The sequence below is a fragment of the Protopterus annectens genome, chromosome 2.part1 (genome assembly GCF_019279795.1).
Source record: "Protopterus annectens isolate FY-2018-M chromosome 2.part1, PAN1.0, whole genome shotgun sequence".
NCBI classification, from domain to species: Eukaryota; Metazoa; Chordata; order Ceratodontiformes; family Protopteridae; genus Protopterus; species Protopterus annectens.
This window is the reverse complement of record NC_056729.1, coordinates 689,329,479-689,343,898: the sequence shown is the minus strand read 5'-3', so window position 1 is coordinate 689,343,898 and position 14,420 is coordinate 689,329,479. Positions and strand designations below refer to the sequence as shown.

Below are 14,420 nucleotides of genomic sequence, written 5' to 3'. Positions count from 1 at the left end.
ATGCCTATATAGCTGTCTTTATATCAGCACTCACGTACAGTGCACAACAGAGGCACTCAAATGTTTTCATATGCTGGCAAGACATCCAGTCCTTGGCCTCACAGTATGTCCCATATAGCTATATTCTACTACAACAGTAATTTATTTGAACATCTGCTGTTATGATAAATTTACTTTCATAGCTGTACTTTCTCCATAGTTGGATAACTTACTGTATGTAACAGTATTATCTTGGAAGGGTGGGCCAGAAGAGGAACATACATTTTTTCTGCTCAGATAAACAAGAGTCCCTGGTGGTCGTACCATCTTTTAGTGGTTTGGTTGACCTACTTTATTTTGTTCTGCCAACAACAGTCTTTTGAATAATGGTTTCAGAGACCATTGCATCAGGAAAATGGCAGTTGCTAGGGCTTACTAAAGGCGGGTGTATATTACATTATCGAACTATTAAAAGTTCGAATGTCATATGGTTGACACCATATGATCGAACTCTTAAAAGTTCGAACGTTTCAATGGAGATCTCCACGCAGTGCAGAATGTGGAGGTTTCCCTTTCCTGCACTGTAGTGCGATCTTGGAGTTGGTATATTTAAAGAGCAGGGGGTGCAGGGGGGGCTTGTCCCCCTGCTTAAAATGGTCAGGTAGTTTTTTCAGTTTATTTATTTATTTTTTTTAGCTTTTCGAACTTTTAAAAGTTCTATCATATGGCTTCGACCATATGTTCGAACTTTTAAAAATTTGATAACGTAATATACACCCCTTAAGACTGTATATAACTGTATGTGACTGTACACAGCTACCACAGCCATCTCTGTACAGTTTCTCAAAGTAGTGGATTCTGGGATTTCATATTTTAGAGGCACAGTTTAACTAGAAAGGACACACAGAGCATTTTGTTTTACATCTCTTCCTTGGTCTTGTCTCACCTTAGTTATTGTTCATGACTCTCAAACGTATGAGTTCACTGCATATGCACATTGGTTAATTGTTTTGTTTTTTTTTTCCAAGAGTGCCATGTGCATTAGTTTCCTTTCTCCCCATCACTTCATCTTACTGTGGATGCTCTGAAATAATTTTTGACATCCTTGAGTTTATAGGTTCATAGGAGGTTACTAGGCTAATGGCCGTATGGCCTTTACAAGCCTAGCCAAAAAAAAGTACCCTTATTGACCATATTTAGATGGTCGTTGTTAGCAGAGAGATTCTGTGATCAGCACTGACTGCCCCTGTCCACAAGGGACGTAGGCGCCACCCCCAGATGAATTTACAGTCACCCATCCAGTTGTCAAGGTTGCACTTGAATAGGGTCATTGAGGACCTCTGTTTCACACGGAGTGGGAGCTTATTCCAGAGTGCTGGGAGATGTATCTGCCTCTCCAGCGTGTTCTCTTAATGTCACAGGCTAGATTGAGGTGCTGGAGTGAGTTATTCTTGTCCCATTTGATTTGCAGATGTGCAACAATTCCATTAGGGCAGGGTCCGAGACTGCTCTGTAGGCCAGGCACACGTCACCTCTCAGCAGCCTGTATGATGCAGAGTACAGTTATAGGGCTTTCAGTCTTTCCATGTATGTCATGTTTTGGAGGCCCTGAAGTCTCTTGGTAAGAAACCTCTGTGGTCTTTCCAGTTGCTGCAGGTGTCTGGTGAAGGTACATACAAAAGGGGGCATTGTACTCAATTAGTGGTCTGATAAGGGTAGAGTACAGTGGACCTGTAACCTCCCTCGTCTTGGATGTAGTGCTGTTATTTATGAGATGCACAGTGTACAATGCTTTTCTTACCACTACAGACACACGGTGATCAAAGTTTAGATTGCTGTCAATGTTCCTAAGTCTCGGACCACTGAGTTTAAGCTTAGAGGGGTACTATCTATATCGTAATTAGCAGGGCCTGCTATTTGCCAAAAGGGATAATAAAGGCATTTTTTGTGCTTAGTTTTAGTCAGCGAGTTTGGCACCAATCATTTGTCTGTATTAGCCCTTTCTGTAATATGTTAACATCATTGGGGAACTCTATGATTGCACCCAGTTTACTGTCATCTGCAGACTTGATAAGCCACAGGCCATCTACCTTCACCTGGACTTCAGGGAAATAGATTCCAAACAGTAGAGGGCCCAGTACAGATCCTTGTGGTACCCCACTGATAACTGGTGGAGCTGGATTCCCCAGCTTTGATGTGTTCGTTCCGTTGGTGAGCCAGTTAGCTACCCATGTAGTAATATATGGGATAATGCCCAGCTGGGAGAGTTTCTCTATGATACCTGAATGGGGGATTGTGTCATGCCTTGGCTAAATCAAGCTAGGCGGTATATACTGTTTTGCCTTCATCCAGGGATTTGGTGACATTCTCAAAGAAGTCCTACAGGTTTAATAAGCAAGATCTACCTTTGATCTTATGGATAAGGTCCATGATGATTTTTTCCATGCCCTTTCAGATGAGGCTGGTTAGGCTTATGCGGCGATGGTTCCCAGGGTCAGTTAATGGACCCACTTTACGCAAGGAGATTACTGTTGCTGTTCTCTGCTCTGCTGGAACAAAGGCAGTTCTAAGGCTACGGTTAGAGAGTGACAAGTGGTTCTGCTAGATCTTGTTTTAGATTGTTTAGTAAGCAGCCTGGGACAGTATCTGGTCCCATAGAGGCTGTGCTTTTGGTCTTGTAGAATGGGGGTGAATTTATTGCCAAATCTGTCAGCTAGCAGGTTGGCAATTTCCTGAGGTTCAGTGTGAGTGGTACCATTAACTATAAGTTGGACACATAGCTGGGCATTCCCTCTTAGATTTCAGACATAGCTAAAGTATGCCTTATGATTGTCTTTTAGCTAGGGATGCTAATTTAGACTCCTATGTAGCCTTAGAGAACTTAACAAGATGGCCGATTTGCGTGCTCAAGCTGTGGAGGATATTCTTACTCTGAGTTACTTCCCTCCTGCTCTTATCAGTTTCTCTCTTTTGTTGTATAACTTATAATACTTGCAGTCCACCAGGGTGGCTTGTTTTTTCGTGAAGACCTGGTTTTGTTCCTGTTAGGTACAACCATGTCAGTGCATTTGTTTAAGTGGCTATATAGGGCAGTTGTGTTTTCCTCTGCATAGGAGACATTATTGTCTATGTTGGCAGGAGCTTTGAAACTTTTTATACCATCGCCTAATAGGCAATAGTTTGCTTTTTAGAAAATTTTCAGTTTTTTTTTCCCCAGTCTGTGGTGGTGTCAGGTTTGATTTTTACTTCAAACGAGACAGATTTATGATCTCACCTTACCAGCATGGGCAACACACGGGGTAGTGCACTGATCCCCCATGTTGGTTAGCACTAGGTCCAGAACATTTTGGCATTTTGTGGGGGTGTGGACCAACTGTTCCAGGGCATTTGAATTAACAAACTCTAGGAACCTCATAGCGATCATATTTGTGCTCATGTATGTCACCCAGTCGATGGAAAGATAGTTGAAATCTTCCATGACTAAGCTGTTGGGCTGTTTGGTGAGTGACTCCAGTAAGTTTAGGTAGGCAGTGTGTTTTTCTTGGTTCATGTTGGGGACCTATAGCTAGTAATGATGTGGTAAGGTATTTTATCTATAGTTAATGGACATGGGGTAGTTTGAGAGAGTTGCACTGTTTGACCAGTCTCGAAGTGTAATTGAATTTAATGAAGATGGATTCACCTCCACCTTTGGTTCTTTCACACTTATTTTGTGGTTTGAATGTGTGAAAAGCATTGTAGCCTTGTACGGCCGGGGTGCTGTCAGTGTCCTTGAACCAAGTCTGTGTGACTGCACAAACATCAGCATCTTCCAAGGTGAGTAGTGCTTCCAGTGAGTGCAGTTTATAAGCTCCTAGCACAGAGCAGCATGCCCTTGAGTTTGTCTTTAGTGGATTTCTCTATATGGGAATTTTTTTGTTTGGACATTGCCTAAAAAAGGCACTATGGAGAGGCAAGTGTCTTTGCCAGTATCTGAAAGTCTTGAGGAGACAGGTGAAGGCCATCTATGGCAAAGCAGCATGGACTGTCAATTCATGTTTTCCCAGACAGACAGATACTGGATCCCATGGAGTGACAGCAGAAGCTAAGCTAATTATTGAAAACATTCATTTTTTGTCTGTATTGTGGCATGATCCTTAGTGAAGGTAGAATGCTGCTTAGGGCTACGGATGTACTTGCCTGGGACACATAATCTGAGAGTTCGGTCCTGTCTTCATGTAGTCTGAAGTCATTCATACCAACATGTACTATAACAGAGTCTTAACAGTAAATTGTTGCTGAGAGACTTGAGTGAATGTGTGATTTGACGGATCCTGGCATCTGACAGGCAGCTGACTATAACCTTCTCTTTGTTCAGCCTAGTGAGGGAGACGATCTGTGTGTCTCACCTTTGAGTCACCTGTAACCAGAACATCTGGTTTTGAGGTGTTTTGCCTAAGGGGCTTAATTATTTAACCAAAACATCTGGTTTTGAGGTGTTTTGCCTAAGGGGCTTAATTGTTGAGACACTATGTGTCTTAGTGGTGGAAGATTCTGTTCATGTACCAGTATGTGTATGTCTGCGCTTGGGAGGTCTCTGGTCTTTTGGTAGGCTCTTAGTAAGTACCTCTGCATATGTGGGTTTGTGTGCCATGAACTTCTGTTGTGTGAGAGGGAAGGTGCCTGTTGTATGACTTTGTTGTTACGTGATAGGACTGATTCTAATTTCATGGTATAGTTACATCTCTCACATACTGTATTTGTTTGCTTTAGGAGCAAGTGGTTGTCAGTATACATGAAGTAATTACTACATTGCCTCAGGATGCCTATGTCAATCAGGTTGGCTGGAAAAATGGTGGGAAACTGTCTGTCCATTACGGCAGGTATATATTATTGTGACTAGTGGGGATAGGCTTGATGGATCAGGATTTGTTTTCCCTGAGACTAACAAGGGTGGAAGACTGCATCAGTGCCTCAGAATGTGCAGTTGAGCTGCTCACTGGTAGCAATGCGAGACTGTGTTGCACACAGAGAGGCAGTTGAGCTAAGGAGGGTTCTCTAGCAGATATCAAAGGAAAATTGTTATTTCTAAGCATTTGCACTAAACCCCATTGAGCGGTGCGCAGCTATGCGCAAATGCTGTACTTAAATACTAGTGAAGTTAAACAGTTTTAACACAAACTAGCCAATGGGAGAGGCCAAAACTGAGCCTTATTCCAACAATCCCCAACTCAGATGGGTCCTGGGCTGCACACTTCTGCCACAAGGGTGCAGGAGGGCCTTCTTTAATGTAGGATGACTGGTTTTAGTGCTCAGTTTATGCCAAACAGCCTGGGTTCAGGAGATCTGATTCTAGCCTATGCTATGAAATACAGAAGTACTACGATTTTAAAGTGCAGAAAAAAAAACGTCAAAGTAGCAACACCACCAAAAATGAAACGGCAGTTAAGCAAAATATAGTTTAAAAAAGTGCAATGCAGGCTTAAAATATCCTATTGTTGTTGTTGATCACCATGGATTTTATAATTTATTTTGTTCTTGCAGGTGGTGCCTGGTCATAGGGGAAAGTTGAGAAGTTGGAGTTGTTTAGGGAACGAACGTCCTGTAATTTAGGTTTGGATTTGGGGTATCCCCTCTTCCCACATGTGAGAGGCTTCAGTGGTTTTAAAGAGACAGGCAAAACAAGTAGAGTTATAAGTTTGGATACGGGTATCCCCTCTTGCCACCTGTGGGACTAAAGTAGTTTTAAAGAGACAGGCAAAATAAGGAGAGTCATAAATGTGAACCTACTGCAGACGCTTTTATCTAAAAAAATTAGGTGATGAGGAGAATGTGCATCTCGTAAAACCTGACCATATCATTTTGTGCTGCTGAGGGAGGAGACTTTGTTAGGGCCTGGGTAGTAAGTTGGAAAGATATTTTAGGTTATGAATCTTATATTCCTAATGTTTGCACTTAAAATTAATTTATGATTGATGTAACAGCATTTGTGTAGTGAACATTCACTCATCCTGTTCAAAAAGGACTGTGAGAAATAGAGTAGGTTTATGTACTGCCTGAGAATTGCCTAGAGGGACACTGGCTAATCCATCACTCCGGCTTTGATGAATAGGCTTTTCCGTTGTTGCTGAGGTTTGTTGACCTCATGTAGTTGCGTTAGTTGGAGGATGCCACAGATACAACTCCTTGACCTGAATGTTTTTGAGAGGGCTCTGCCTCTTACATGAAAGATATTTAATGGGAAGTCCATTCATTGCATCAGTCTTGAACAGTCATGTTTCAGCAAGCTGGTCTTCAAAATTATGAATTGCATGTAGGAACCAGAGAGTAAGCAATTTAGGAGCTGCAAAAACGTAGTAAGATTCTGTAACTTGACAGTCCACATTTTACATTTTTACCAATGGATTGTGCATAATGTCTGATGTTAAGTTGTCTCATTCACCTTCATTCTTGCTGGTTGGGTTCGGAGCCGACCTTCGGCACCGACTCTGCCATTTCCTAAAGCTCAAGAGCTACTTACTGGCTCGAGGCCTCCATATATCCCACAATGCCTGGCACTAGACCCCCAGATCTTGTTTGCCGCTTCAGCTACGAGGTTGCGCTTTACTGGCTTAGGTCGCATTCATCTTTTGTAATATTAGTAGTTAAACTTTTAGTGTATATTTTTCAAGTTTTCTTTTTTTTTTTGTTAAATCAGAGTAGTACTGTCGATTAGTCTTCGTTTTCCCTGTGTTTTTCTACCTTTAGGAAACTTGTTTTTACTTAGAGAGTTTCTCCCCTCCCCCCCATCTCCCTAAGTAGGCCGTTTAAGTTAGAGGCTATCCCCTTCCCTTTTAAATTGTTCCAGTAGGAAGTAGTGTTTAGCCTTTGTAGTCTAAGTCATAGTATCTTAGCTTTGTTAGTTTTGTTTCCTTTAAATTTTTGTGTGAAGGTGTGGGACTAGTGTGTGTGTGAGTGTGTGTTTTTCTTTGCACTAGTCTAACATTTATCCATCGGTATTCCTTTTCTCTTTATCATGTCAAAGGATACCAAGGTATCAGGGTTCAAAAAGTGTGACTCGTGCTGTCAGAAAATGTCTCTGACAGACGGCCACACTTTTTGTGTTTATTGTTTGGGTGCCCTACACCTGCAGGACTCTTGCTCGGTATGTCATGCCTTTAGTCCGAGAGTCCTGCAGGAGCATAGGAATAAGTTAATTCTCAGGGGGTTACTTAAACCTGAGGGATCTCTGGCGAAGTCTCAGCCAGGGAAAACCCCTAAGCCCACCAAGCCATCTGCTCCCAGTACAGAGCCATCGCCAGGTGGAGCGTCTCCTTCAATTTCGGTTCCAGCCGGAGCCAAAGTATCAAAATCTCTCTTGGCTCTGACCTTGGCGTCGGAGCCGTCAGGGAGCCGTAAGCGATCCAGGTCACCATCCCTAGAGTCGATTCGCTCGGCTCCGGGATCGCCTTTGCTACAGTCTGAAAGGAGTCATTGATCCCACTCTTCTCGGTCCTCGAGGCTATCCGATCATGACTTGGAAAGAGTGGTTAGTAGACTCCTCAAATCACAGGCCCTGGCTAAAATGTTAGCTACCCCTCCTCATCAGGTTGTGGCTGTTCCTGTTTCTGAAGTAGTTCCTCCTCCGACTCCTCCTTTCAGTTCGGAGCCTGAGCTTGTTGGGGCTCAGATCCTGGAAACGGTGCTGATGCTTCCCCTTTTGGCTCCTTCGTCGGCTCCGATTTCTTCAATGGTGCTGTCTTTGGAGGGATCTGGGCACCGAGACTACCTCGTCGGCTCCGAGGGGGCGAGTGGCATCGGACCCTTGTCTGACCCCGTTCTCCCTCTGAGCCTTGGCGCAGGTGAGCTCTGCTCCTACATCGGCCTCAGAGCCATCCCTTTCGGTGCCGGAGAGGATTCCTGTTTCTTCGGAATGGGGGCCCTCTTCTCTGCCGGACAGGGGCGCCTTTGAGGTCATGAGGAGCGTGCTGACTTCTGAGTTTGCACCTTGATCAGCCCCTTCAGCTCCTCCCCCCGGGGTGCCTGCTTCGGTCTCTGCCCCTCCTCCAGACCCCAAGCGAGGGGATCAAATGCTCCAGGTCATCCCACTGGGTGTATCTTCCTCTTCCAAGGCCTCCCCTGAGATTTCAGAGGAGCCCCCTCGAAAGAGGAAATGTAAGAGGAAACATGTTGACTCCCCAGAGTCTGTTACGTCAGATACTGACTAGGAGGATTTGGAAGGGTCCCCAAGATCCCCCTCTGAAGATGTCTCTTTCTCAGACATCCTTGAGATCCTTAAGCAGAGAGGGAACTAGTCTGCCCTTAACCCTTCTGAGGACGAGTCGGTATACTTGAATGCGTTTGGTTCTCACCCCTCCACCTTCTGGGTGTCTCCGCATTTCGATCCATTAATGGAAGTGGTGGCTCGAAAGGCGTGGTCAGCTCCGGACACACTGGAACCAACCCCCCGCAGGCCCACTAAGTTTATTACGGCCCCTCAAGATAAACAGTTTTTTGACAAAGGGTGTCCCTGTTGATGCCATGGTGGTAACAGCTGCCACAAAAAAGGAGTTAGCTGACACTTCTGTACCTGTCCATCCCCCTAATAAAGAGTCTAGGATGATGGATAGATACGGGAAGTGGATGTTTTCCTCAGCGACCTTCTCCATGCAGTCGCTGAACTATTTGTGCCACTTCATCCGTCTTCAGAGGGATCTCCTTAAAGAGCTGGGAGATACCCTGCAAGATCCATCAGCTGCGGGGGATCAAGACAAGATAAACTCCCAGCTGGCGACTCTTAATTCTGTCGTTAACTCCTCCATGCAGCTCATTTTGTATGTGGCTGATGGAGCGAGTAGAGCCGCAGGCACAGGAGTGGCTTTGAGAAGACATGCCTGGATTCGGTTATGTAACTTCGCTGATCCCTTCAAGGCGTCTTTCACCAACACCCCCTTTGATGGTTCGGCTCTGTTTGGACCTCAGGTAAAAGATACACTTACCAGGTGTGAGCAGGAAGGCAAGACTCTCTCTGCCGTGGGAGTTTGTTTTTCCACTCCCTCTAGACCATACCCTAAGGGTCAGAAGAGTGGAAAGATGTGGTTCCAGAAACCCCAGGGAGCTGTGCCTGACACATGTGGCGAGTTTCCCTCCAGAGGCAGAGGAGGGAACAACAATAGACACCACCCGCGGTGCAGAAGGGGGTCCACAGAATCAGGGCAGCAGGGAATCTTTCTCTGACAAGCACTTCCAGCACCCCTGAGGGGCTGCCCGGCTGTCTGCCTTCAGAGGCAGTCAGGGGAAGGTTGTCTCTGTACCCAGAAGCCTGGCATCTCATCACTCGAGACAAATGGGTACAGTCTATCATATCCGGAGGTTACAAAATCCTGTTTGTCCACACCCCCTTAAAATCAAACAACCCCATCCCAGATGTTCCACCCAATCTACGGGAACAGGCAGTACAAGAAATCTCAAGACTGCTAAAAAAACGGGCCATCCAACAAGTCCCAGCAGACCAGCAAGGATCCGGAATTTACTCAAAGTTCTTTTTGGTACCAAAAAAGACGGGACTGGAGACCCATTTCGGATCTCAGCAAACTAAACATGTCTGTTCAAAGAACGAAGTTCCGGATGGTCACGCTTCAGTCCATTCTACCCTTTTTGGGTCAGGACAATTGGATGTGCTTCACAGATCTTCAGGATGCGTACTACCACATCAAAATGGACAGGCGTTCCAGAAGGTTTGTCCACTTCCGGCTGGGAGCCAGTCATTACCAGTTCAGAGCCCTGCCCTTTGGTCTCACCACAGCCCCCAGGGTGTTCACCAAATGCATGGCAGTGGTTACCGCTCACCTGAGACGGCAAGGGTTCCAGGTGTTTCCATATCTAGACGACTGGCTTCTTACTGCTACCACCAGACATCAATTGCTGAGAGCCAGGGATTATACCATCCAAACATGCTCCAACCTAGGTATCTCAATAAACTTCGAAAAGTCTGCATTGTCGCCTTGTCAGTCTTTAACCTTTATAGGCGCAAGATTAAATACGAAAGATCTGTCCGCAAGATTTCCAGTAGACAGAGTGACAGACATTCGTCGACATGTACAGGTATTATTAGGATGCAGAAAGATTCAGGCCAGGTTCATCCTAAAAACCTTGGGTCTCATGGCAGCAGCGATCTTATTAGTTCCCCTACTCGTTTTCACATGAGGATTCTCCAGTGGATGCTTTTCACCCAGTGGTCCTTTCAACAACTTCCCTTGTCTCACGAAATAATAATCACACAGTCATGCAAAGACCAATTGACTTGGTGGATGGTCTCTCAATCAGTACCCCAGGGCAGACCATTTGTCCTTCCTCCTCCAGTTGCCACGGTGACCACGGATGCCTTCCTGATCGGGTGTGGGGGGGGGGCATTTTCAGGGCAGGACTGTCCAAAACCCCACGAGTACCACTTGCACATAAACGTCTTGGAGATGAGGGCGGTGCTTTTAGCGTTGCAAGCTCTTCAGAACTCTCTACCCACTGGGACCATTGCAATTCAGACAGACAATATGTCTGTAGTGTGGTACATCAACAAGCAGGGCGGAACCAAGTCATATCCCTTATGTCGAGAAGCACTCAGACTATGGCAGTGGGCGATCTCCTCTCAACGGTTTCTGACAGCAATGCACATCCCTGGGAAGTCCAGCGTCATAGCGGACAGGCTAAGCAGAGCTATTCTCATGCCTCATGAGTGGTCTCTCAACCGGACAGTAGCAGACAAAATCTTCTGCAAATGGGGTCAGCCTTGCTGCAACCTTTTCGCAACTCCTCTCAACAGCAAGTGCGACAGTTTCTTCACTCTCTTCCCTCTTCCCGGACACTCCCCCAGAGACACTCTAGCTCACGATTGGCCCCAGGAACTACTGTATGCATTCCCACCCTTTCCACTAATTCCCAAACTAATTCAGAAAGCTACCATGCTGGGTTGCAGGATGATCCTCATTGCCCCCTACTGGCCTCGACAGATCTGGTTTCCATTCCTGCATTGTCACCTTCTAGAGCAGCCTTGGAATCTGGACGCAGTTCCGGACCTCCTGGTCCATCAGTCGGGCAGGCTGCATCCATCTCTTCAGTCTCTCAACCTCACTGCTTGGTTGCTCCACTTCCAACCTTAGCCAGGCTTCCCAGTATTTCCAATTCAATGCGTGAGATTATCCTTTCTTCGCGCAAACCTACAACCAGGAAAACTTATGCTAGTAAGTGGAAACGTTTCTCTTTCTGGGCAGAGGCTAGAAATATAGATCCCTTCACAGCCCCTGTCCATAACGTTCTGGACTTTTTAGCAGAGCTTTTTCAAACAGGCTCCTCTTCGGCCACCATTAGAGTTCAATTAGCGGCAATCTCTAATTTCCATATGGGCCTGTCAGAAACCAGCATCATGTCCCTTAAGCTTTGCAAAGCCTTTCTGAAAGGAACAATCTTGCTCAGGCCTCCAGTGAGAGATCCCCCGCCTCCATGGGACTTAAATTTGATCCTAGCTTCCTTGATACTGCCTCCCTTTGAACCGGCAGCTTCCTGTTCCTTGAAATTGCGTACTTGGAAAACCCTTTTTTTGGTGGCCATTACTTCAGCGAGGAGAGTTTCTGAACTTCAAGCCCTTTGTTTTCGTCCTCCTTACCTAGTTTTCCATAAGGATAGAGTTTCACTCAGGACTAATCCTTCGTTACTTCCTAAGGTCCCCTCCAAAAATAATTTGAATCAATCCATCGATCTGCCAGTCTTTTTTCCAAATTATTCCAACAAAGCTAAACACAAATTACACCAGTTTGGACGTTCATAGGCAATTGCGTTTCTATTTGCATAGGACTGAGCAAATAAGGAAATCAGACCAACTCTTCCTGTCCTATGTGGAGGGGTAAGCAGGGTCGACCAGTGTCTGAAGTAACCTTATCCAGGTGGTTGTCCTCTATTATTACCCTTGTTTATCAGTTGAGGAATAAAGAACTCCCTGCTAAACCTAAAGGCCACTCTACTAGGGCTTTAGCTACATTGGTAGCTTTTCAATCAAGACTACCTATGGAAGCCATTTGTGCGGCGGTCACATGGGCCACCCCTCATACCTTCATTTCACATTATAAATTGGATCTGACCTCTAGGAGCAGAGCTGATTTTGGTTCCACTGTGCTCAAGAGTCTGTTCCGATGAGCCACCCAGGACTAAGGTGCTAGGGACGCTGTCACAACCAGCAAGAATGAAGGCGAGCGAGACAACTTAACATTAAGAAGTTATGTACCTACCATAACGTTCCATGTTAGTTGTCTTCTTCTCGCCTTCTTTCTTGCGTCCCACATTCCATCCCCCTAGCCTAGATGGACCGAGAAGAGTCCTCCTGCGAGTCTTGTCATTGGCTGAGTCTTTACCGATTTATGTCCTCTACCCTTTTCTTCAGCCCTGTAGCTGAAGTCTTGGTATTGGGACAGTTGTCCTCTTGTATTATTATGGTGCTAGGTCTTCCAAACGAGATCTGGGGGTCTAGCGCCAGGCATTGTGGGATATAGGGAGGCCTCAAGCCAGTAAGTAGCTCTCGAGCTTTAGAAAATGGCCGAGTCGGAGCTGAAGAAAGAAGGCGAGAAGAAGACAACTAACATGGAACATTATGGTAGGTACATAACTTCTTATTATCACATAAGCTCTTTTCTCCCTTTTACAGCTGATAATGGTACAATGCATCTCTGGGACTGGAGAACCGGCTACAATTTCCAGCGAATTCATGCAGCTGTACAGCCTGGCTCCTTGGACAGTGAATCTGGTATCTTTGCATGTACATTTGACAAATCAGAGAGCAGAATGCTCACAGCAGAAGCAGATAAAACCATCAAAGTGTATAAAGAAGACGAGACAGCAGTTAGTATTTTTTTTTTTTACATTTGCATGAGGATGATGTGAAATGCCTTAGTCATGATTTAGTATTTTAAAAGGTGTAGCAATTTTGAATGTTATTTGAGAGTAAACCCTTTAGGCATAAGTGCCTCTTTTGCAGGAATGACTTGAGACCTCCTTCTGGTTAACTGATTTCCTCAGAGATTTATAGTTTACTAGTGGAAAAGAAAATCATCTAACCCAGGGTACAAAACAAAGCACATTAGCAGCTTGCAACTGTAAATCTGTGTGCTTAACTACAAGACATTTGCCTGGTTTCTCCTGTGCATTCATTTGTTGAGTTTCAAGTAACCATCTGATTTCAGAGGCTTTCTGCAGTGGGTAACATCCCCTTTTCAGCAAGAACACTTCCCCTGTCATCTCTTTGTCCAGAGGCATTCACATTTTAGCAAATGCCGTGGTACAATGTTTCGTTTTGAGCAATATTGTCCCCCCCCCCTCACCAGTTCTTTTGTGCCACTCACATGATTATCTCAGACCTAATGTCATGGTGGAAGAGTTTCTGCAGTATTCCTTTAGTCACTAAGTCATGAATTTGGACCTACATCTTAACTGTCTGTACTGTTTGGGAGTGGAGCATTGTGTCAGTATTGCATTAGATGCCAGGAGTAGAACCCAGACACCAGTGAATGTAGAAGAGAGAAGCTTCAGGAACTGACGTAACAGTTTAAAATTAATGTAGGTTGAAGTTGTCCAGCAGAAGTTTCCCCTTCCGATTTTTAGTGCTGGATCAGAGTGAGAGGGTGAAAAAATCTGAGAGGTCATTACAGGCAGACATCATTCACGTACTTGCCCAGCAAATACACTGTGAGATAACCTAATGTTCTGTGTATTTCATCAACTCCACATTTAATACTTGTTCAGTGATGGAAAGTGCCCAAGACTTGTACATCCCCAGCATCTACCTTGAGAGTTCATCCTAGGGTGTTAATACCACCTTTCCCATTGTCTCACGGTTAAACATTTGGAATAGGCTGACACTGAGTCCATTTCCATGGATCAGGTCATTTTCTTCTGTGTGCTCTCAATACTTAACACTTGGGGCCAAGGAGAATTTTTGCCAGCCCCCAACACACACAGACACACACAGACACGCACACACACCCTCTGTGTTCTTCAGTGTGGGAGTGCACCCTTGGGGAACATGAGTTGATGACAATACCAAGGTTTGCGTAGTTCTTTCTTTTCCAGGCACCAAAGTTTCTAAGTACTTCCCTGCATGCCAAACCCCCCCACTCCCATCACTTCACTCAATAAGTTTTGCAATTGTATTAACTTATTAACATCTTTTGCACTTCTTGGCACTTAGAGTTGCAGACTGGACAGTTTTCACCAGAGCAAATTTACTAAGAGTGTAGTTTTCAGAATGAAACAGTCAATTATATTAATTTACAAACCAGATATAAAGATGATTTTATTTTTATTTTGGGCAAACATTAAATGAAGAATAAACAGTTATTAGGATTATACCAGCAACTGTTAGTATCTGTCTAGCAGTAGAAGGTAGATCCCACCTATCAGTGTGACTTTTAAAAATGTAGATGTGATCTTCACTTTGCTGT

The 14,420-nt window shown here is 44.9% G+C and overlaps 2 protein-coding genes across 3 annotated transcripts in view; one reads left to right on the top strand and one right to left on the bottom strand.

The window, feature by feature from the left end:
• Window positions 1-14,420, bottom strand: part of NFXL1 (nuclear transcription factor, X-box binding like 1) — a 1,793,512-nt gene that overhangs the window by 194,441 nt on the left and 1,584,651 nt on the right. The gene's annotated exons all lie outside the window — the stretch shown is intronic.
• The window catches only part of LOC122794208 (pleiotropic regulator 1-like), a gene marked incomplete at its 5' end in the record, with an annotated part of 228,274 nt that overhangs the window by 184,206 nt on the left and 29,648 nt on the right, over window positions 1-14,420 (top strand). The window contains 1 exon segment of the mRNA XM_044062426.1: window positions 12,629-12,822. Within this exon segment, the coding sequence (XP_043918361.1) occupies window positions 12,629-12,822 (194 nt within the window).